Here is a 20,882-nt window from a genome sequence, read left to right as displayed (position 1 = left end):
TCCTAACCTACCCAAAACATCGTGCTTGCATGTGTGTGTGTGTATGTGTGTGTGTGTGGCTTGGGAAGGCTCATTCTTTTCCTCTTATTTCTTACTTGAGTGGAGTGTATTCTTCATACACTTCTATTTCTCCTTCTAGTGATTGCTGTTTCCTGTGTGCTTTCTCCATACACACCTGGTATACATCCTGGAGTAGCCTTCTCAACCTTTAGAGATCCTGCCTATTTGCAGAAATCCATTCAACTGGGGAAGAAACTGGGGGCATGCTCCATCACTGTGACACTTAGAGGAACTGTCTCTGTGTGTGATGGCTGTGCACTGCTGTGGTGCTGTCTCAGTACTGGTTTACATTGTTTTCTCATTTCAAAGGGAGTGGAACACTTACCCAGTCTTCCCATTTACCTTCCGGATGTTTCTTAATGATGGGCTCAAGGCGTTTCAGAAGGATCTGACAAGCATTCTTGAAGTAGTAAAGAATGGAATCCACATTAGAGAAGAGCCCAGTGGTTCTGGTGGTTACCATTTGTGTGAACAAATGTTCATTGATTAGGTCAGCAAGTGCTATGGAGTGCGTGATCCTGAAAAATCGGGAACACAACTCCTGCCCTTGATAACAGTATCAGTTACTGGAGGTTATTTTTTCCCCTTCTTGGCTCACTTCCTGTGAAAATATGGGTTCAGCTGAATTTCTACTCTCAGGTCCTCTTTCTTAGACTATTCAGGTTCTTAACTTCTCTCTCTCTCTCTCTTTTTTTTTGGTTTGTTTTTTTGAGACAGGGTCTCACTCTGTCAACCAGGCTGGAGTGCAGTGGTACCATCTTGGCTCACTGCAACTTCGATATCTGGGCTCAAGCAATCCTTCCACCTCAGTCTCTTGAGTAACTGGGACTCCAGGCACTCACCACCAAGCCTGGCTGATTTTTGTCTTCTTTGTAGAGATGGAGTTTCACCATGTTGACCAGGCTGGTCTTGAACTCCTGAGCTCGAGCCATCTGCCCACTTCAGCCTCCCAAAGTGCTAGGATCACAGGCATGAGCCACTGTGCCTGGCCCTTAGCATTTTTTTTCCTACATCTTTTGTATTTTTGTATATTTCTTTTTTTTTTTTGAGATGGAGTCTTGCTCTGTCGCCAGGCTGGAGTGTAGTGGCACGATCTCAGCTCATTGCAACCTGGGTTCAAGCGATTCCCCTGCCTCAGCCTCCCAAGTAGCTGGGACTACAGGCGCACATCACCATGCCTGGCTAATTTTTTGTATTTTAGTAGAAGCGAGGTTTCACCATGTTGGGCAGGATGGTCTCGATTTCCTGACCTCGTGATCTGCCCACCTCGACCTCCCAAAGTGCTGGGATTACAGCGTGAGCCACCGCACCCGACCATTTCTTTTGTATTTTATGGCTATTAAAATAAGTGGAATAAACATCCTATTTTCATTAAAATTTGTGCTTTCCAGTCTGTAACAATGACATGCCAGAATCCCCCTGTGTCTGATCTCTCCCTCCATCTGTTCATTCAACCACCATCAAACTACTACAACAAAGGCCTTGGCTTTGGGTATGAAATGAGGAAACAATTAAATTTACTTTATAATGACCTAGATCCACAAATTTTCTGATCTTTAACAGAAACCTAAAACTTAATACTCTAGAAGATGGATTGACACTTATTTTGGGCTGACAACTCCCATATACTCTGAGCTGTTCCTCTCTTGTGTTTGACCCTACTCCAAATTAGATCTCATGCATTTGAGGTTTCTTACACATTTGTTCTGAGTAAAAAAGAGTGTTTGCTTTTTGATTCCTTAAGAGGTATCACCACAAAATTAGGACTGATTCGAAAGGGGTTCCTGTTGGTGGTATCATTGCAGCATTCTGGGAAAATATGGCTCACCGCAATATCCCAGTGGAAAAGTGAACAGTTTGCAACAGAAACATGACAAATAGATATATTTCAAAAGTACATGCAATCAGATATTTGAATTAAGGAATATGAAGTCATGATTCTATTCTGAGACAGTGAAAATTCAGCACTTAAAAAAATTCAGTTAAAAAAATAAGTACAAAGAAAAGCTCTAAGTACTCGGTAGAATACCACTGAAGACAATGCTTCTATTGCACCCTGTCTCCTTGGCTGGGGTCTGCCTGCCTATCTGCCTGCAAGCACTTGTTTATGCTGGAGGAAACTTGCACAGCTCTGCATTACTTGGTAGCCAAATTTCTTCTTGCTGTGTCTCCTAGGAACAGAGACTGCCTGTTCACCAAAATCCATTCTCTCCTTCTTCCATAGCAGCTGGACATACGGTTTCCCACTATTCTACATTTCCCAACCTCCGTTGCAGTTAGACACAGCCCGAAACTGGTTCTGCTAATGGACTGTGTGTGGAAATGACTTGCATCACTTCCAGATCTGGCTCAGAGTCTTCCACACCGGCTCCTCCATGCTCACTGGAATGATGACACCCAGGGCAACTTGGCACACCACACGTTGAAGATGGTGGAGCCTCCATCAATTTGGGTGCTTGAATGACCAAACAATGCTCGGGACTGATATGTGTACAAGAAAGGGACTTTTACTGTGTTTGAGCCTTTGCATTTTGGGTCTGTCATCTCAATTTAGCCTACTCCAAATACACTCTCCCAACATTTTAGTTACCCCAGACTATGTTTAGTGACACAGATGACTTCTCTGAAGTCAACTATTGTACCTGTATCTAGTCATAAAAACCAGGGATGTGGGAGAGGCACACCAAGGAGAGACAGGAAGACTCACCTGCACAGCTCTGCCGTTAACATCTGCACCGATAGACGCTGCCGTAGCAATTGTATTGGGCACTGTTGCTATGCTCATTTCACAGATGTGCATATAGGACATGGGTATTTTTAGCTCATGGCTGGCCACCTATGAGAAACATAAATATTTTCAAGTCCAGCAAGGACTTCTATGAAGATTTGAATCATTATTTTTCTTAATAAAAATTATTTGTTATTACATCCATGGTACCCTTTTAAGACTAAAATAATGTACTTTATAAGCATCAAAACTACTTTTTTTGTAAGGCCTCATGCTCATTTTTACAGTGTTTTCTTGGTAATATTCCACAGTGGTTCTTTTCAAATTGAGTCCGTTTAGAATGTTAAGAATTTCCTTTTTTCTAAGTTTTAGATGTGTAGGAAGTAGGCCAAATTGAGATTTTCAGGCACTTATTTGGTTCAGTGGCAGGAAGAAAAAGAGGGATGGAGGGAGAGAGAGAGAGAGGAAGAGAGAGAGAGAGAGAAAGAGGGGAGACTGAGATGAGACTGACTCAGAATTTGGTCTGAAATCTTTTGATATCAGTATCAGATGAACTTGGAATGACCCTGAGGACATTTTTCTTGCTCTTATCCTCCCCCTCTGTTTTCTATTTGTTCTCCCTTGCTTATATTCCTCCAGTATTTGCTGTTCATTTTTTTCTGGTTCTTAAAAATAATTTTTAAAAGATTATTATTATTATTTTAGAGATGGGGTCTCACTGTGTTGCCCAGGCTGATCTTGAACTCCTGGACTCAAGTGATCCTCCTGCTTCAGCCTCCTGAGTAGCTGGGACTACAGGTGCATGCCACTGCACCTGGCTTCTTTTCTGCTCTTTTCCTTCCAGTTTCTCTAGCAAACACATGTGGAGATGAAGATATTTAATCAAGAAATGGCAAGGAAAGAGATGAAAAAGAAGAAAGGGAAAGGAAAAAACATTATTTTGGCTTCTCTTGTCTTTTTGTGTTTGCAAAAAACACCTTCTCATGATATCCCGTTCTCAAATGCTAATCTTCTGACTAATGTCATTCAATATGAAGTTTCTCCAGAAAGAAGCAAAATGAAAAAAGGGACGACTTTGTTGTTTCTTGGTGGTGAAAATCCAAAGGGAATTTGTTGGTTCATATAACTGGGCAGGATAGATGGAGCTAGTGTGAAGTACATGTGTATCTAGGGGCTTTGTGGTCTCGTCAGGGTCTCCTCTCAGCCTCTCACATTTGCTTTTCTTTCTACAATGGCCGGTTCCATCCATGGCACAGAACTGCCTGTGGCAGCCCCTGCCCTATAGTATAGTACCTAAACAGCCACAGGGGAAAGATGGCTCCTTTCTCCCAGCATCTACACGTCAGTCCCAGGAAAGGCTCTGAGTGGCCTTGCTTGAATCATGTGTCCTTTCCCAGAGTCAGTGGGATTCCGGAACCCTGACTGACCAGAGGCGGGTCTTGTGCCTATATCTGCAGCAGGCGTGGGAGTAAGGATGGGGATGGAGCTGAAAGGTACCCAAATTGAGGAGTCTTTCAGGAATATATGGCATGTGAGAGGTACAGTACTCCAAATGAGCTAAGGGGCTGGATAGTCAAAAGCTACAGATGTGCGCTATAGAAATCTAATGCGCTATAGAAATCTAATACATTTGTCACAGTGTTATTTAAAAAATTATTCTTGTTTTTCTCCTGAGATTATATTCTTACTAATTGGTGTGTATGTATGTGTGTTAAATATCTTATAAAAATTGTAGGATGATGGCAGTTGATGAAATACTTGTCCTTACTTGTCAAAATAAAACATTAGCAACCTAATATTGTTGCTAAAATGTAAACATTTGCTAAAATGTAAACATTAAAACTACAAAAGCTGAGAAACTCCTGCTCCTGGTTGCCTGCTTGGAGCTCCCACCACAGGGCTCCATGGGTTTCTTAGTGGCATTTTCACTAATGATCACCCCATCCATGAACCCTGGCCAAGCTCCAGGACTGTCTGCATACACGTGGGATTTCTGCCACCTCAGCCATTCTACATTCTATTTGATATGTAAGAAGCCTTCCAACTAAATAGTCAAGATCTCAGTGTTTGAATACAGGGAGTCAACATTTACCCTAATAGATGAATCCTAACTTTCAACAATGTATATAGAGAATAATGGTTTAATTTTATTTATTTTACCTGTAGCATTTTGGTGTGAATACCTTGTCCCAGTTCATTGCCTCCATGTGTGACCAACACAGACCCATCTGTGTAGATATGAACCAGTGCAGCTGCCTAGTAAAAGAATCCGGAAGGCATAGCTCAGTGCAAGTTAGCATTTGGTGAGGTTCAATATAAAACACAAGGTAGTGAAACACCAGTCTTAGGGACTGGAGGGGGTCAGAGAAGCAAACTTTCCTGGTGGGATGCTGAAGCTTAGTTCTGTTTTGTGCAAAAAGTCGCCTGTAAAGAACGTTCCTCCTGGTTTTCATAGAAGCCCCTTTGGATACCTCAGGAGTTGAGAGCGTTGGTTCCAATTGTTTGAAAGTCACTCTCATGCTTAAAATCACTGGCTGACCATTAAGCTAGTTATTTAAATGTTTTAGGTACTTGCACGTAGTGTGTACCAAGTGTGCTCAGCTCCAGATACATAAAGATGAACAAGACATGGCTCTTCTTCAAGCTGCTCACAATGTGGTGGAAAGGCAGGCTGGAGATCAAGTCACGGTAGTGTAGGATGATCAGTGAGATAACGAGAGTGGCATAGGGGGCCCTGGCAGACCTGGGAGGACAGGTGCAACTCCTGTGCTGCTCAGGGATGACAAGTGACAACAGAACAGAATCACAGACCGAAGAAGGCTTTGCCATGGGCAAGGTGGGCAAACCCCCCACAGCCTGTAAGGGAAAGCTCGGCTCCTTATTCCACTAGTAGGCCCTGTGGGATTTGGTCTCTTGTACAGTCCCTGTCGCCCCCTGCCTTGCCTCTGAGTCTGGCCCCACTGCAGCTCCTTTCTGACCTGTGCTCCTTGCTTCTGTCCAATCTCTTGTCCTGGCCGGCTTCTCCTCCTGTTCCTTACCTGTCTGCACAGCCTGCAGGGCCATGCCCTGCAGTCTATGTTCTGTTAAAACTTCCTCACTTGGCTGGATGCGGCGGCTCACGCCTGTACTCATCCCCATCTGGGAAGGATCAATCACCTCCTTCTTTGTACTTCTCCTTACAGGAATACTGGGTTGAAGAGTGTCCCTCCCCTGCCCCCTAAAATTCATGTCTGTCTGAAACCTCAACATGGAACTTTATGTAGTCTTTGCAGATGCAACTACTTAAGATAAAATCATACTGGATTGTGCGGGCCCTAAACTCAATGACTGGTGTCCTTGTAAGAGGGCCATGGAAGATGGAGGCAGCAGCGACTGGAATTATGTTGCCACAAGCCAGGTAATACCAGGAGCCACCAGAAGCTGGAAAAGCAAGGGAAGATCCTTCCCTGAAGCCTTCAGAGGCAGCATGGCCCTGCTGACCCCTTGAGTTTGAACTTCAGGCCTCCAGAATTGTGAGAGAATAAATTTGTTGTTTTTGAATCACCCAGTTTGTGGTACTTTGTAAGAGCAGCCACAGGTAAGGAATCCTGGAGGTAAGAGTCTCTTCTCTGAGTGTTGCCATGGAGGGACACCTGGTCTTAACTCATTTTTGTGTCCCGTAAATACCTCTGAGCAGGTCCTGGCCTTGAGTGGTAGCTCATGCCTGTAATCCCAGCACTTTGGGAGGCCAAGGCGGGTGGATCAGCTGGGGTCAGGAGTTCAAGACCAGCCTGACCAACATGGTGAAACCCCGACTCTACTAAAAATGCAAAAATTAGCCAGGCGTGGTGGCAGGCGCCTGTAATCCCAGCTACTTGGGAGCCTGAGGCAGGAGAATTGCTTGAACCTGGGAGGCAGAGGTTACAGTGAGCAGAAATTGTGCCATTGTACTCCAGCCTCCAGCCTGGGTGACAAGAGCAAAACTCTGTCTAAAAAAAAAAAAAAATCACAGAGACACTGCATCAATGTTTGATAAACTGGACAAAGGGAAAGGTGGTATTTTTTTCTTTCCAGGAGAAGGAGGAACGAAGGCTTCAGCCCATTTGTGTCTCGAGATGCCTGGAGGCCCAGGGTTGGCTCAGAGGGGCTTGGGAGCATCAAGGCTTGTAGCTGCTAATAATAGGATTTACTCACCATGGGTCTTTTGACTCCCACTGAGGACAGAGCTCTCACTGCCAATTTAGAGGGTAGGTGTTCCAGCTTTGTGAGTCATCAGCTGACCTGGAATAACACCCTTCTATTCCTAGCCAGGTGATTCTAGGGTGCCTCAATTTAGAACTCTGTGGAGCAGCTGGAGGATATTCAAATGGAGACTTAAAGTCATTGCTTGATTTGAAGGTTTTCTTTGTGATGAGATGAGATGTTGGTTCCCATGGATGATGATAGAGTGTAGGCTGTGGTTTAGATGCGGTGTGGCCATACAGGTGAAAGGAAGTGTGTTATAATAAAAAGTAAATATTTGATCTTTGCCCCTGGTTCTTGGCTCAGAGTTCGTAAAGCCTTGGAATTTACTGTTTTATTCTCCTAATGAGATGACTCATGAGGAGGGCTTAGGTAGCTTTAGGATGGGGGCTCAGAGGCGGTGTGCATTGGTCTTTCAGTCCTCCTCCCCATCTTCTTGGGATGGGGGCTAGAGATTGAGTTCAATCATTAATGGCCAATGCTGTAATCAATCATGCCTGTATAGTGGAACCTCCATAAAAACCCCAAATGATGCAGTCTGGGGGCTCCTGGGTTGGTGAACATGTGGAGGTGCTGGGAGGGTGTGTGCCTGGAGAGGTCAGGGAAGCTCTGTCCCCTTCCCATCCCTTGCCCCAGGCAGCGCTTCCATCTGGCTGTTCCTGAGTCATATCCTTCATAGTAAACTGGTGATGATCATAAGTAAAGTGCTTTCCTGAGTTCCATGAGTCATTCTAGCAAATTATCAAACCTGAATGGGGGTAGTGAAAACCTCCAAATTAGTAGTCAGCCAGGCAGGAATGTGAGTAGCTAGGGCCCTCCATTTGAAGCTGCTGTCTGAAATAGGGGCGGTCTTGTGGGACTCAGCCCTTGATCTGTGGAGTCTGCACTAACTCTCGTAGTTAGTGTGAGAACAGAATGGTTGGACACCCACTTGGTGTTGGAGTTGGTTTGGAAAAGACAATATTTGGCATCAGAGAGGAAACCACACAGGCAGCTCTCAAGTTTCTCTGATGTCACAGCCTTTGATTGCATCTAGTCTGCAGACATGACAGTTAACCTTCTTGTGCCTGTTTATAGAAGGGGCATGCTGGGCCTGAACATGTGACCCAGAGGTTCAGGGGGTCTCATCCTACCCACCAGAGGAGGAGGAGCCCTGAGAGGTGTGTCTGAGCTGTCCTGGGAGGGGCCTAGTGATGCTCTGGATGACATCCACAGAGTTCCAGGAACCCAGCCAAGTGCTGCTCTACATTCACTATCTTACTGAGTCCTCATCAATCTTAAGACAGAGTTATTGTTATTACTATTATTGTTATTATCACTGGGAAAGCTGAGGCTCAGAGATGTTGAATAACTTAATGTTGCACAGCTGGTCAATACAGAGCCAAGGATTTCTCAGGTCTTCCTGACTTCAGTTGATTAGGGATTTGTTTCCCAAGAAGGAAACAAATACTGCACTGTATTAAAAATGCTTGCAGATAGGGGTGCTGCTCTGGACATTCTGTATATTTCTCTTAGGTGTTGGCAGGGAGGAGCTCAATGCTCTAAGAAATGAGATATTTTTCAAAGTCCACAGAAGCTGATTGGGCCAGGAGTGTGTCTAGCATGAAGGTTATTTATCCTATATGCAAGTCTTACCTGATGGTAGCTTGTTGCAGCAAAGCCAACTGAAAACTTCATGGGAATAATAGCAATGCCTTTCTTCTTCCAATAATTCTTCTTATTGAACTCTTCGACCTGCATTCTTCTGCTGTGAAAGGAAGACTTGTCCAGACAGTCATTCCAACATCTTATCAGGGTCTCAGGGTTGAATGCTTGTTTGTAGATGGTTTTATCAACTGTTTTGTACACATTTTTCTCTCTAATCTGAAACAGGTGGGAAATTCAGTAGTTATGGTAAGGCAGAAACTGATGGCCAAATAGAGACTTGAAAAACCTCTCCACTAAAGCACAAGCTGTAGAGAAGGGAAGACAGGGTCTGTTTTTTCTTTGAATGGTACATGCTTTTGCAAAAATAGTAGAGGTTATTTTTACCTCTTCATCAATGCACCAGTTAGGGTCTCTCCCTACTAGAAGTGGAAGGTAGCAGGTGGAGACTATTCCATGAAAGGCAGTGGGATGTAGGGGCCTAGGGAGGTAGATTTTTCTTTCCTTTTTATTCTACAAGGTTCAGAGGATGGAGCAGAGCTGGTAGGCAGTACACTAAAGCAAGGATTCATTGTCATGACTGAAGATTTGTCCTGCCAGGGAGGAATAGCATTGCAAATAATAGCAGATCCCCTCTAAGTCTTTTAATTGCCTTTGGAATGTATGGGTAATTCTTTTAAACAGTTTCTTTGGGCCTGGTGTGGTGGCTTACACCTGTAATCATAGCACTTTGGGAGACTGAGGCAGGAGGATCACTTAAGCTCAGGATTTCAAGACCAGCCTGGGCAACGTAGTGAGACCTCATCTCTAAAAGAAAGAAAAAAAAAAAAAAAGAAAAACGGTTTATTTGAATAAGGTGTGTTTTATGTTATATGTCCTGGAAACTTGCAACACTTGACAAAGAAGGAGAGCCTTCTGAGATATGCCTAGAAGTTTTTTTAAATCATCTCCATTTTATTCTAATCACAGTAAAAGAATTATTATTATTGGCAACAATGTTGGAATAATACTATCCAGTTTATAAAACAAATATTGTAATGAATGTTAAATTATTTGATTCTTGCAGGAACTCTGTGAGGTGAGTCATTTACAGATAAGGAAACTGAACCACATAGACATTGACGCTCTTGCTCATGCTGTTCTACTTGCCTAGATCACCTTTCCAACATCTGTGCCGATTATTCTTCAAGGCCTATCTCAAGTGCCATCTTCTCCAGAAAGTCCTTCCTGGTTCCCCTCTCCCCATGCCAACGTGATGCCTTCCTTCTCTGGTACCCGTGGAACACTGTACGTGACTTCTCTTAGGATAACTACTGCCTTCCTTGTACAAAATATTAGGTGTTCTCTTGTTTGTAGGAAGTACCCCGACAATCACAAACCTGGAATTCCTGTTGAATTTAGGGACAAAGCAGTTCTAGGGACAATACATAGGAGAGTTCTTGCTGGAGTAGGGGGTCTATATTGGGGAAACAGGGGACAGAAATGGAAAAGGTAGGGTGGGCTCTGATTGGAATGTGTGGGGAGTGGAAGCAAGTTATTGACCATGATCTCAATTCCAGAAGCTGCCTCTCTCTAGTCCAGCATACTGTACATCCTGCGCACCTTCTGGTCTATTGTGAAAAACAGTATTTTCAGAGGGTGTTCTTCTGGCAGTATTTCTTAAAAGTTTTCAAGTGCACCAGTAATTCCACTTCTGTAAATTTATCCTAAAGATATACAATAAGGCAAACATATACCTGGGTACATATGTACCAAGATGTTTATTGTAACATCATTTTAATGGCCAAAAATGGTAACAGCCAGAATGTATATTAATAGTGGAGTGGTTAAATAAGTTATGGTATGTGCATATTACATAGTACTATTCAGTCATAAAAAGAATGAAGCAGACCATTCTACTGACATAGAAAGATGGCATGGCCATGGCCTGTCCTACAGGACAGTAGTCCTGTAGGAGAAGAAAGGGGCAGAGTAATATGTATGCTATGGTCCCATTCTGGTAAATAACCATACATGTGCACATATATGTTATATGTCAATGTTTAGGTATGTGTGTATGAATACTAATGGGTGGCCAAAGATAGAAAAAGGGGTAGAACAATAAACATGGAATTGTTAACAATGATTACCCTTGACCAAGAGGGAAGGGGGTGGAAAAAGGGGCATTCCTTTTTTTTGATTACTTCGGTGTGGTTTGAATTTTAAGTAGAGTAATTATTTTGGTACAAATTAAAAAAAAGAGATGTTTGCGTAAGTAAGGAAGGAGTAAGATAGGGTGAGGTGAGTTTTTTTAGGTAGCTTTTAATTCACTTTGAATTCTGAGCCAGGGCTAATTCATGTGGTTCTTCTAGTGTGTTTCCTTGGGTCAAAGAAGCTGGGTTTCCCACTGGTCTGGTTCATCAGCAACTTTGGTTATGGCCTTTGTTACAACCTTACCTTTTCTGGTGGAAGGCCACATTTGGCTGCCACAGCTGTGATGCAAGATTCTGTTACTATGGCTCCTTGTGGGAAGCCAAATCCACGAAAGGCCGTATTGGATGGTAAATTTGTCATGCATGCACGGCCCTGGAACCTGAGGTTGCGAATTTTATATGCATTTTCCAGCTTTAGTATTAGAAATTCTGTTACCTAAAAAGGGATATTCACATTTATCATCACTTTTTTTTTCTTTTCTCTGAAAGTCAAGTACAGAGTCAAACGGCTTGTAGAATTTAACTACATTAGGAAATAAACTTCATAAAGAGTCATCTAGAAATTTGGCATTCTACTCATGGTCAAGCACGTTGCTGCTTTCTGGTGTACGTACCAGCTCAGAGTCATCCAGCGTGCATCCTCCGTTAATGTAGCACTCAATGTCTAGAGCTCTGATCCGCCCGTTGTTCATGAATCCTACCTGTCACCAAATGAGAGTTATTTACTGAGATGTTCAAAATTTGCATGCCAATTGTGAGACATAGCCCAGTTCCCCCATAGGGCAGGACAGAGGCCAGACTCAGCTCCCTGTTTGCTTTATGGTGTACCATGCCTTGCTTGACTGATGGAGACCTCTTCTGAGCTGAATTTTGTTGAGCTCTTTCCTTCCAACATGTGATTTTCTGGCTTCACAGTCAGCATGGGATTCTAAAGACTTTGCTTGTCTCCTGGACTATAATTGCCACCCTCTTCGTCCTTATTCTTGGAAGATTCCCCTTCATTTTTTTACTGACTTTCTTTCTAATTTAGTCTGTGGTTTCCTCCCTGGTGAAAAAGTCTCTGGAATTCCAGAATGTGTTGGAATGAATCACAGTGTATCCTGTTATGGGAAAGCCTCTGAAGCTGAGGTCCTTGAATGGATGCATGGGGACTGCTCTCATTTCACTAGGTGGTGAAGATGTTTGTATATGCTTACCTGACCTAACAAACCTGAGCTCGTGCTGTTGTTACTGTTTGGGAAGAGCTTAAGGCAGCTTGCATTCTTTCAGTGTTGCCACTCCCCTCCACCCACCCAGACCATTTTGTCTATACAGTCCACATTAAAAAGAAAAGAAAAGAAAAATCCCCACTCCCTACTGTAGTTCTACCAAACGAGGATTGATCCAGGTCCCTTTGCCTTTCTGAAAGCAGGGATAAATACAACTGAAGGATCCACACGACTATATGTATAACTATAGGGTTAACATTAGACTTTGACTGAAGTTTACCTTTGGCTTTCATGAAGAAAGGACTGCTAAGCAAAATAGTACTATAAATAAGGTAGCAGAATCCTTAAACTATTTCATATAAACTTTTCAAAAATTTGGAAGAAACTATTTAAACATAAACACATGCTATCCTAATTTACAAATAGTTCTGAATAACCAAGCAAAACTTTGTTAGCTGTGTCTGAAGGAATATATATATATATATATATATATATATATATATATATATATATGTATATATGAAGTGAAATTGTTTATATATATTATATTGGAATTGAAATTGTTTCTTAAAAAATAAAATAAAACTTGGACATTTTTTTTTGAGACAGAGTCTTGCTCTCTCGCCCAGGCTATAGTGCAGTGGTACAATCTTGGCTCACTGCAACCTCCGCCTCCTGGGTTCAAGCCATTCTCCTGCCTCAGCCTCCCAAGTAGCTGAGACTACAGGTGCATGCCACCATGCCCAGTTATTTTTTTGTATTTTTAATAGAGATGGGGTTTCACTATGTTGGCCAGGCTGGTCTCGAACTCCTGACCTTAGGGGATCCACCCGCCTCAGCTTCCCAAAGTGCTGGGATTACAGGTGTGAGCCACCACACCCAGCCAAAATATAAAATAAAACTTGGATTTTTCAAAAAATCTATTTCCCTCTTTTATACTTTATATTACTATAATTACCAAAATATTAACAGTCTAGAATCTTCTTAACAAGTATTAGTACTAAAAGAATCTCATAACTTTGATAAGAGCACAGCCATCACCACAACAGCAACTGCTCCCATCTTAGCAGTGTGTCTCTACATTGCTCTCGGTCCTAGAAGACAATAATAGCTGTGACTATTAATATCTATGCATTTGAAAGCAAATAAAAAGTTGAATCGGCCAACTATTAGAGAGGATCTTCCTCTCTAATTATAAAAATTATTAATGCCAATGGAAGAAATAAAATTGTTCTGTGCTATAGAAAACTGTGGCTTTAGTAATACAGGGAAGATAATCTAAGACAATGACAAAATCAGATAGGAAATCTAACTATGTATATGCTACAAGCAATTCCCACGTAAAGTATGCTCGATATGACTTAGATTACATTAGAATGATCCTAACAGCTCAATGACAAACTTGAAAAGTAGTATTGTAAGCTCAAGGTCAGCAAGTATTTTTAAGATGTTTATATTATAGTTATATAAAAATGCAGTAAATGCAGTCTGAAACAATTTTAAATTCACTACTTACTGTATTATTTTTTCCTACATGCAAAGAGCTTTTGTGACAGTATCATAGCCACTTGGTAAAAACACTTCTAAAAAATGATTTTGCAGTTAAAATGGTCAATGGTCAAATTGTCTCCAAACGTTTCTACTGAAAAATATTTGTATAGTCAAGAAGGTTTGGCATAGCAATGTTTGTACCTTCTATCAGTATTTGTTTGTTTGTTTTTGAGGAACCACTAATGTAAATCCTTATTCCTTCAAGGAGTGTTTTGATCATTATTTGAAATTGTATTTTTATCATTAAACTTCTTCACAATTATTTACTAGAATTATTAAAAGTTCCTCATAAAATGTTATGAATATTCAAATACACAGCATCCTCATTTAATATTTTAGGTGCTAAGTTTGTTTTTAGAATTTAGCAAAATCAAAATTATAGAAAAGAACAAAGCCATTCAGATAAAATCAGATTATTTATTTATTTATTTATTTATTTATTTATTTATTTATTTATTTATGTCTGAGACAGGGTCTCACTCTGTCGCCCAGGCTGGAGTGCAGTGGTGCAATCTTGGCTCACTGTAGCCTCCACCTCCTGGGCTCAAGGGATCCACACACCTCAGCCTCCCAAGTAGCTGGGAGTACAGGCATGTGGCACCATACCCAGCTAATTTTTGTATTTTTTTAGAGATAGGGTCTCCCCATGTTGCCCAGGCTGGTTTTGGAACTCCTGGGCTCAAGCGATTTGCCTGCCTTGGCCTCCCAAAGTGGTAGGATTACAGGTGTGAGCCACAGTGCCTGGCCAAAATGAGATATTTTAATAATTCATCTTTAATACTCACTTTATATTTTCCAAATAATGGATGCCTTCCTCCAGTTATTAGCATATCATCTTCACGATCAAGGACGAGACGAATGGGATGACCGGTTCTAAAGAAAATAAATCTTAGGTTCTCCACCCATCCCATCCATCCATCCATCCATCTTCTCATTCACCTATCTACTCATATTTATCCATCCCCTCATTTAACTATCTGCCCACCCATCAATGTATCTGCCTATTATCCATCCATCCACTATCCATTCTCCCACTCTTTATTCAACCATCCATCCATTCATTTATCCCATATAAATGTATTAATATCATACAATATGCTAGACACTAACGTGAATTATTAATATATGACTAAATCTTCGTTATCTCTGTGGTCTATAACTCAATGGTTGGAGATCTTGTTAAAAGTATTAATGTCACATTCGGTTAAGTTGAATTCTATAGCTTCAAGTTTGACCTTCACCCAGATCCAGATATTTGCGTTATCTCTGCCACTATTTACAAAAGAGAAAGAATGTGAACAGATAAATGCAAACTTAACAACCCTACTGGGAAAACAAGGCCAAACACTCATCCTAGGATGTCTGGGTTAGCGTCTCCATTCTCATCCGTGAAGGCTATGCTGGCCAAGTTGGGCTCTCATTCAGGGAGGAGCCTCAGCTTTTCTCCATCTCCAGAGCAGAGGCTTCTAGACTTTGGAGTGCTGAAGAATCGTCTGGTGTGCTGGTGAAAATGCATATTCCTGGGCCTTTGTACTAGGATTTGGATTCAGTGGGTCAGGGAGGGGCTTTAGAATGCATTTTTCTGAGTGTTATTGATTCAGGTGTCTTCAGGCAAATGTTGAAAATCACTATTCTAGTGCAGGGTTTCCTGGTGTTCCCTAATTGTGAGGACAATCTGCAACATCAGGGAAATGCAGTTTCCAGGTCCATCCCCTGCTAATTTTGATTCAGTGGTGCTGGGATGGGGAGGCAGGACTTTCTTTTTTGAGACAGGGTCTTGCTCTGCCACTCAGGCTGGAGTGCAGTGGTATGAACATGGCTCACTGCAGCCTGATCTCCTGGGCTCAAGCAATCCTCCTGCCTTAGCCTCCTGAGTAGCTGGGACCACAGGCACGTGCTACTGTGCTCAGCTATTTTTATTTTATTCTATTTTAAATCTTTGTAGAGATGAGGATTTCACCATGTTTCCCAGGCTCGTCTTGAACTCCTGGGCTCAGGTGATTTTCCTGCCTCAGCCTCCCAAAGTGCTGAGATTATAGGCATGAGCCACCATGCCCAGCTGAGGCAGGAATTTCTATGACATCAGGCAACTTTTACTTACTATTAGGTTTGGGAACATTACTCTGGGGATCATTTAATGCATGGTCCTTGGGTACCAAGGTAGAGTTGTATCTTAAGGCACTGGTTGCCACACTTGGCTGCACAGTGGAACCACTGAGGAAGTTTTAAAATGTACAGATGCCTGGGTCAGTATGGGGCAGCCTGGGCACTGGTATTTAAATGCTGCCCAGATGATTCTAACGTGCAGTCGTGTTTGAGAAGTCTTAAAGCCACAACGCCTGGGGGGAATTCAATGAACTGATTATCTTGTGCTGAATCCCCAGTGGGTGTGAGTGGAGTGGATTTAATTATGGAAAGAACTGGAGATGGGATTCAGATCCTGCTTTTTCCCACTTCTCACTGAGGACTGAGACATATGTCTGAGTGTTTCAGGACCTAGCTCTGAACTACAAGAGTTGTCAAATGAAGCAGGGCCTGTGAACTTTGCATGCCCTTTGGGGCTCTGACGGAATACTTAGCCACAGAAAATGAACCATTAACAGAAAAAGCAGCACCAACTAAATACAAATCTGAGGCATGAACAGCAAAGGAGTGAGCCTTCTGCTGAGGTCAGCCTGGGAGCTGTCTTTGAGGATGAGTCATCTGTCCATTGAGCAGACTCTGAGGACGCAGCCCTTCCCAGGTGCAGGGAGGCAGAGGATGAAGAGCCTTTCTTTCCTTACCTTACCCTGTTCTCAGTCTGAGAGCAGGAAAGAAGAGTCAGGGAGCAGCCTCCCCTAGCACTCCACTTGGGCAGTGTGACTTGCCCCACCCCTCACTGGCTCACTTTCCCTGAAGCTCAGGAGGTATTCAGCTAATAGTACCACTGCTCCTTTCAATAGCATGTCAGCTATTCAAAGTCCTGTGTACATCTGACTTTTGCAATAACTCTAAAAGTGTGGGAGGGTAGGTATGATTATTTACATTTTTTAAAGAAACAGACAGGAGGCTGAATTGCCCAAGGACACACATATGGTTATGACGGCAGCCCAGATGACTGTCAGCCACTGATTTGCCCTCAGCTCTGTGCATTTGATGCCATTCTGTATCCCCAAGCATCCCCAACCATACTTACTTGATAGCACCCACAGCTGCAATAGCCCCGAATACAGCTGGCTTTCCTACCTTCCCTCCAAAACCTCCACCCACTCGTTTTACATGACAGGTGATCTTGTTGATGGGGATGTTTAAAGTAGAGGACACTGTTTTCTGTAAAAGTGAGATAACAAGAAGGTTTATAAGAGTGAAATGGCAAAGAAGCTTTTTGTTTCTTGAAACAGCATCTCAGCAGAATTCATTCACATCTACCATTGGTAAAAAAAATGGAGATAGTCTGAATCTGTCTGGTGGGGCTCTGTTTAGCTCGTAAACACCGATGGTCTGCACAGAGCAGCCCTTCTAGCAGAAAAATGGTATTTTCCAGAAGGAAAACTGTCAGAGCCCTGGATTCCTGTGAGAAGCTGGGTTCCTAGTCTAAAGTCCCAAGGAGGTGAAAGCCGGCAAACTCCTGACAACCTACCAAGGAGATGATGTGTTTGCAGCTAAACCTAGAGCACTTTGTGACTGGGGAAATGAAAATGTACTATAAAGTGATGTGTTGACTCCAAAGGTTATCTGTGATGATTATTTTAGAGAAAAATCAAGTACAGAAATAGTTTAGTGATGTCATCTCATCACAGAGCTCATCTAAGCATGATGCAAATGAACGTACTCTTGAAACCTAAAGTTACTGTAACTATTTTTTTATTTACTTGAAAAGACCAAAAAAAAAAAAAAAGGTTCTGAGGTCTTGGCTGCATTATTGATGTCTGATGTCTAATGCTTGGATTCCAGGTTTCTGCAGGTAAAATGGCCAGTGATTGTGAGGCTGTGGGATCGACTGCGATCATGGAATTAGGAAGGTGGGGACGTGGGTGTTATCCTGGACCTCACCTGCACGTGGGCTGGGTCCTGTGTGGACACATAAATGTCCAGTTCTTTGTCCTCTGTCTTTGGAATAACAAGCACTCTTTGTGTTTCCATGTAAAAATGTTCCTGTCCTCCAACATGGACCTCTCCTGTTAAGCATAAGCACAGAACAACTCCTAAGGTGTGTGCTGGTGGGAAGCCACCGTCTTGGAGAATTCAAAAGCCAGTAAGATGTGGACTGGCTGGCCTGGGTTTTTTTTTTTTTTTTTTTTTTGAGGTGGAGTCTCGCTCTGTCACCCATGCTGGAGTGTAGCGGCGCGATCTCGGCTCACTGCAACCTCTGCCCCCCAGGCTCAAGCGATTCTCCTGCCTCAGCCTCCCAAGTAGCTGGGATTACAGCGCCTGCCACCATGACTGGCTAATTTTTGTATTTTTAGCAGAGATGGGGTTTCACCATGTTGGCCAAGTTGGTCTCGAACTCCTGACCTCAGGTGATTCACCTGCCTCGGCCTCCCAAAGTGCTGGGATTACAGGTGTGAGCCACCATGCCCTGCCTGGCTGGCCTGGATTTATCCTGATGAAGGAACCAGGCATTTGTCCTGTGGCAATCTGTTTCCGAGACAATAGTTCTGGATCACAAATTAAAAGTGCCAAGTTTTGTTCCTTACTCTGCCCAAACCAAAATCTTAGAGATTTTCTTTTATTTATGCTATTGCTCCCTACCCACCAACCGCAAAACCGCACACACACACACACACACACACACACACACACACACACACACTTTGAAAAGAAGAGGTGTAAGAGAAATTTGGCAAAGCACCAAGACTTTAGAAGCTGGACTTTCTGAGGGGAAATCATACACTTTTGATGGTTGCTTCAGAATAGAATCAGGCAGAGTCTATTAAGTATCCCTAGGAGCTCACCTTCAACGATTTGGTCGGCTTTTTCAAAGGCCTCCTCAACGTTTCCTTGTTCAAGTTTTCTTTCACAGCACAGGAATGAATTGTGTTTTATGGCATCCTAAATTGCAGAAAAAAAAAAAGCATAAAAGCCAGTTCTTCCGACTTTTCCTTCCACTGTTAGTTTTTTCTTAAAAGCCAGTACGCTCTGGAAAATCACTGTCTCCCGGGACAGATGAGAGGTGTCAAACAAGCAAGGGAGAATTAGAGCGGTAGGCTGGCTGCAGAGATGGGAAGTCCAAGGAAAGGTCTTCTAGATTTGCAGAGAAAACCAGCAAGAAGGATTAGCGAAACCTTCAGAAGGAAGCTACGTTCATAACTGAGGGCTGGGGACACTATGATGATCCCGGACGATGAATACTAATTTCTTATTTAAATGTGACTCTCCAGGGAACATGAGATAAGTCAAATGCATGATGGGTGAGGTTTGGGAATCTGCCTTTTTTTTTCCTTTTACCTTTTCCTTGAAGAAAAATGCTTGTGTTAGACTACTTAGGTAGCTCAGGTACAAGAACCTCTCACTCAGGGATCTGAAAAATACTGAGGCTGTCTTGAGAGGGAAGACACAAGTTATTACACATCTCTGGGGCAGAAAAGCCCAGTACATATTGTATTAGGTTGGTGCAATAGCAATTGCAGTTTTTGCTATAAAAGTTTGCAATTGCTTTTGCACCAACCTAATAGGAAGTTTGTTCCTTTCTTTATTTGGCATCATCTCATAAGGGCTTTTCTAGCTCTTTGTTCTATGCTTTTTTTTTTTTTTTTTTCCACCCTGACAATAACATGAACTGACTTAACAAATAAAGACTGGTTCTGTGGACTGACCTACTGACAGCAGATCCTTGTTTAGCCTTTAGAACCAAGGTATTTTTTCATACTTCTGAATGACACCTGTCTCCTGCCTTCCTAGGCTCTGATGGCCTCAGATGCCATAGCCTTTCTTGCTGATGATGCTCCTGGGAGCAGCTAATATTGATGGAGAGCTTGCTTTGTGCTAAGCACTGTGCAATAACAGCGTATGTACTTATATCCTTACGTTCATTCTGTTATGATCTCTGTTTCCTGGATGAGGAAACTGGGCTTAGAGAGGTTAAAAGAACTTTCTCAAAGTCACACTGTAAATAAGTGATAAAGGAAGTGTTCAAGCCCAGGCTAAGTTTTTAAAAACATACTATTTAATGATGAACACTTGATTTTTTCAAAGCAGCAGACAAGGAACAATATAGCTGAATTTTTTCATTTTCTGTTATACTAAGATCTCAGAAGCCATCCTGGTACATGTGAAAGTATGTTTATTGCCATACTGTAAATGTGTCATAAGACAGCATAATCTCTTTTTTTTTTTTTGAGACGGAGTCTTGCTCTTTCACCCAGGCTGGAGTGCAGTGGCGTGATCTCGAGTCACAGCAACTCCGCCTCCTGGGCTCAAGCGGTTCTCCTGCCTCGGCCTCCCAAGAGGCTGGGATTACAGGCATGCATCACCACACCTGGCTAATTTTTGTATTTTTAATAGAGATGGGGTTTCACCATGTTGGCCAGGCTGATCTCGAACTCCTGACCTCAAGTGATCCGCCTGCTTCAGCCTCCCAAGGTGCTGGGATTACAGGCATGAGCCACTATGCCCAACCAAGACAGTATAATATTGTTATAACATAGGCTATATTGGGTGAGTGCTAACCATGTGCCAGGTACTGTTCTAAGTGCTTTACACCTGTTAACTCATTTAATTTTATGACAAACTAATGAGATACGTATTATTACTACCTCCATTTTACAGATGAGGAAACCATGGCACAGAGAAGTTAAATAACTTGCCTAAGGTCACACAGCTAGTAAGTGGTACAGCCACTATTCAAATCTGGCAGTTTGGTTCTAGGATCTGTGTTTGTAACCATGACCCTGTGTTGCCTCTGATCTATAAAGTCATATAAATAAATGAATAGATGGATGAAGCACTATTGGTATTATATATATGACAATTTTATGACTTGTGGAGGATTTTTTTTTGATGACTCTGGACAGTCTTGTTCGGAGGGAACTCTAAATCCCTACCCATTCTGAATTCTAGAATAGTTCGTGGGTGTGTCCTCTGGGTGCCATTTCCCCCTTGAGGAAAGTGGGGTTAGAAGGGAAATTTCAAAAACCCTTATTAGGAACCTAGTTCAACCCAAGGAAGAGGAATGAGCCAAGAAAAATGGCCTGGATTTCTTGCAAACTTGGCAAATGGGAATTTGGAACAAAGTTGATTTGGTTTAGGAAGATCAAGAAACTATTTTTTTTTAAAAACACTTTAAATATTGAGCAATTT

General features: G+C 42.4%; 1 protein-coding gene across 1 annotated transcript in view; it reads right to left on the bottom strand.

The window, feature by feature from the left end:
- Positions 1-20,882, bottom strand: part of LOC101136449 (aldehyde oxidase 2) — an 82,377-nt gene that overhangs the window by 21,504 nt on the left and 39,991 nt on the right. Inside the window, exons 20-29 of the mRNA XM_055380217.2 lie at positions 18,539-18,635; positions 17,637-17,761; positions 16,780-16,913; positions 14,390-14,477; positions 11,460-11,546; positions 11,090-11,281; positions 8,645-8,872; positions 4,949-5,044; positions 2,768-2,896; positions 386-460 (exon numbers count right to left, since the gene is read on the bottom strand). Of these exons, the coding sequence (XP_055236192.2) occupies positions 386-460; positions 2,768-2,896; positions 4,949-5,044; positions 8,645-8,872; positions 11,090-11,281; positions 11,460-11,546; positions 14,390-14,477; positions 16,780-16,913; positions 17,637-17,761; positions 18,539-18,635 (1,251 nt within the window). The remainder of the gene's footprint in view (positions 1-385; positions 461-2,767; positions 2,897-4,948; positions 5,045-8,644; positions 8,873-11,089; positions 11,282-11,459; positions 11,547-14,389; positions 14,478-16,779; positions 16,914-17,636; positions 17,762-18,538; positions 18,636-20,882) is intronic.

This window comes from Gorilla gorilla, chromosome 11, assembly GCF_029281585.2.
Source record: "Gorilla gorilla gorilla isolate KB3781 chromosome 11, NHGRI_mGorGor1-v2.1_pri, whole genome shotgun sequence".
Lineage (NCBI taxonomy): Eukaryota > Metazoa > Chordata > Mammalia > Primates > Hominidae > Gorilla > Gorilla gorilla.
This window is presented reverse-complemented; position numbering and strand designations above follow the sequence as displayed.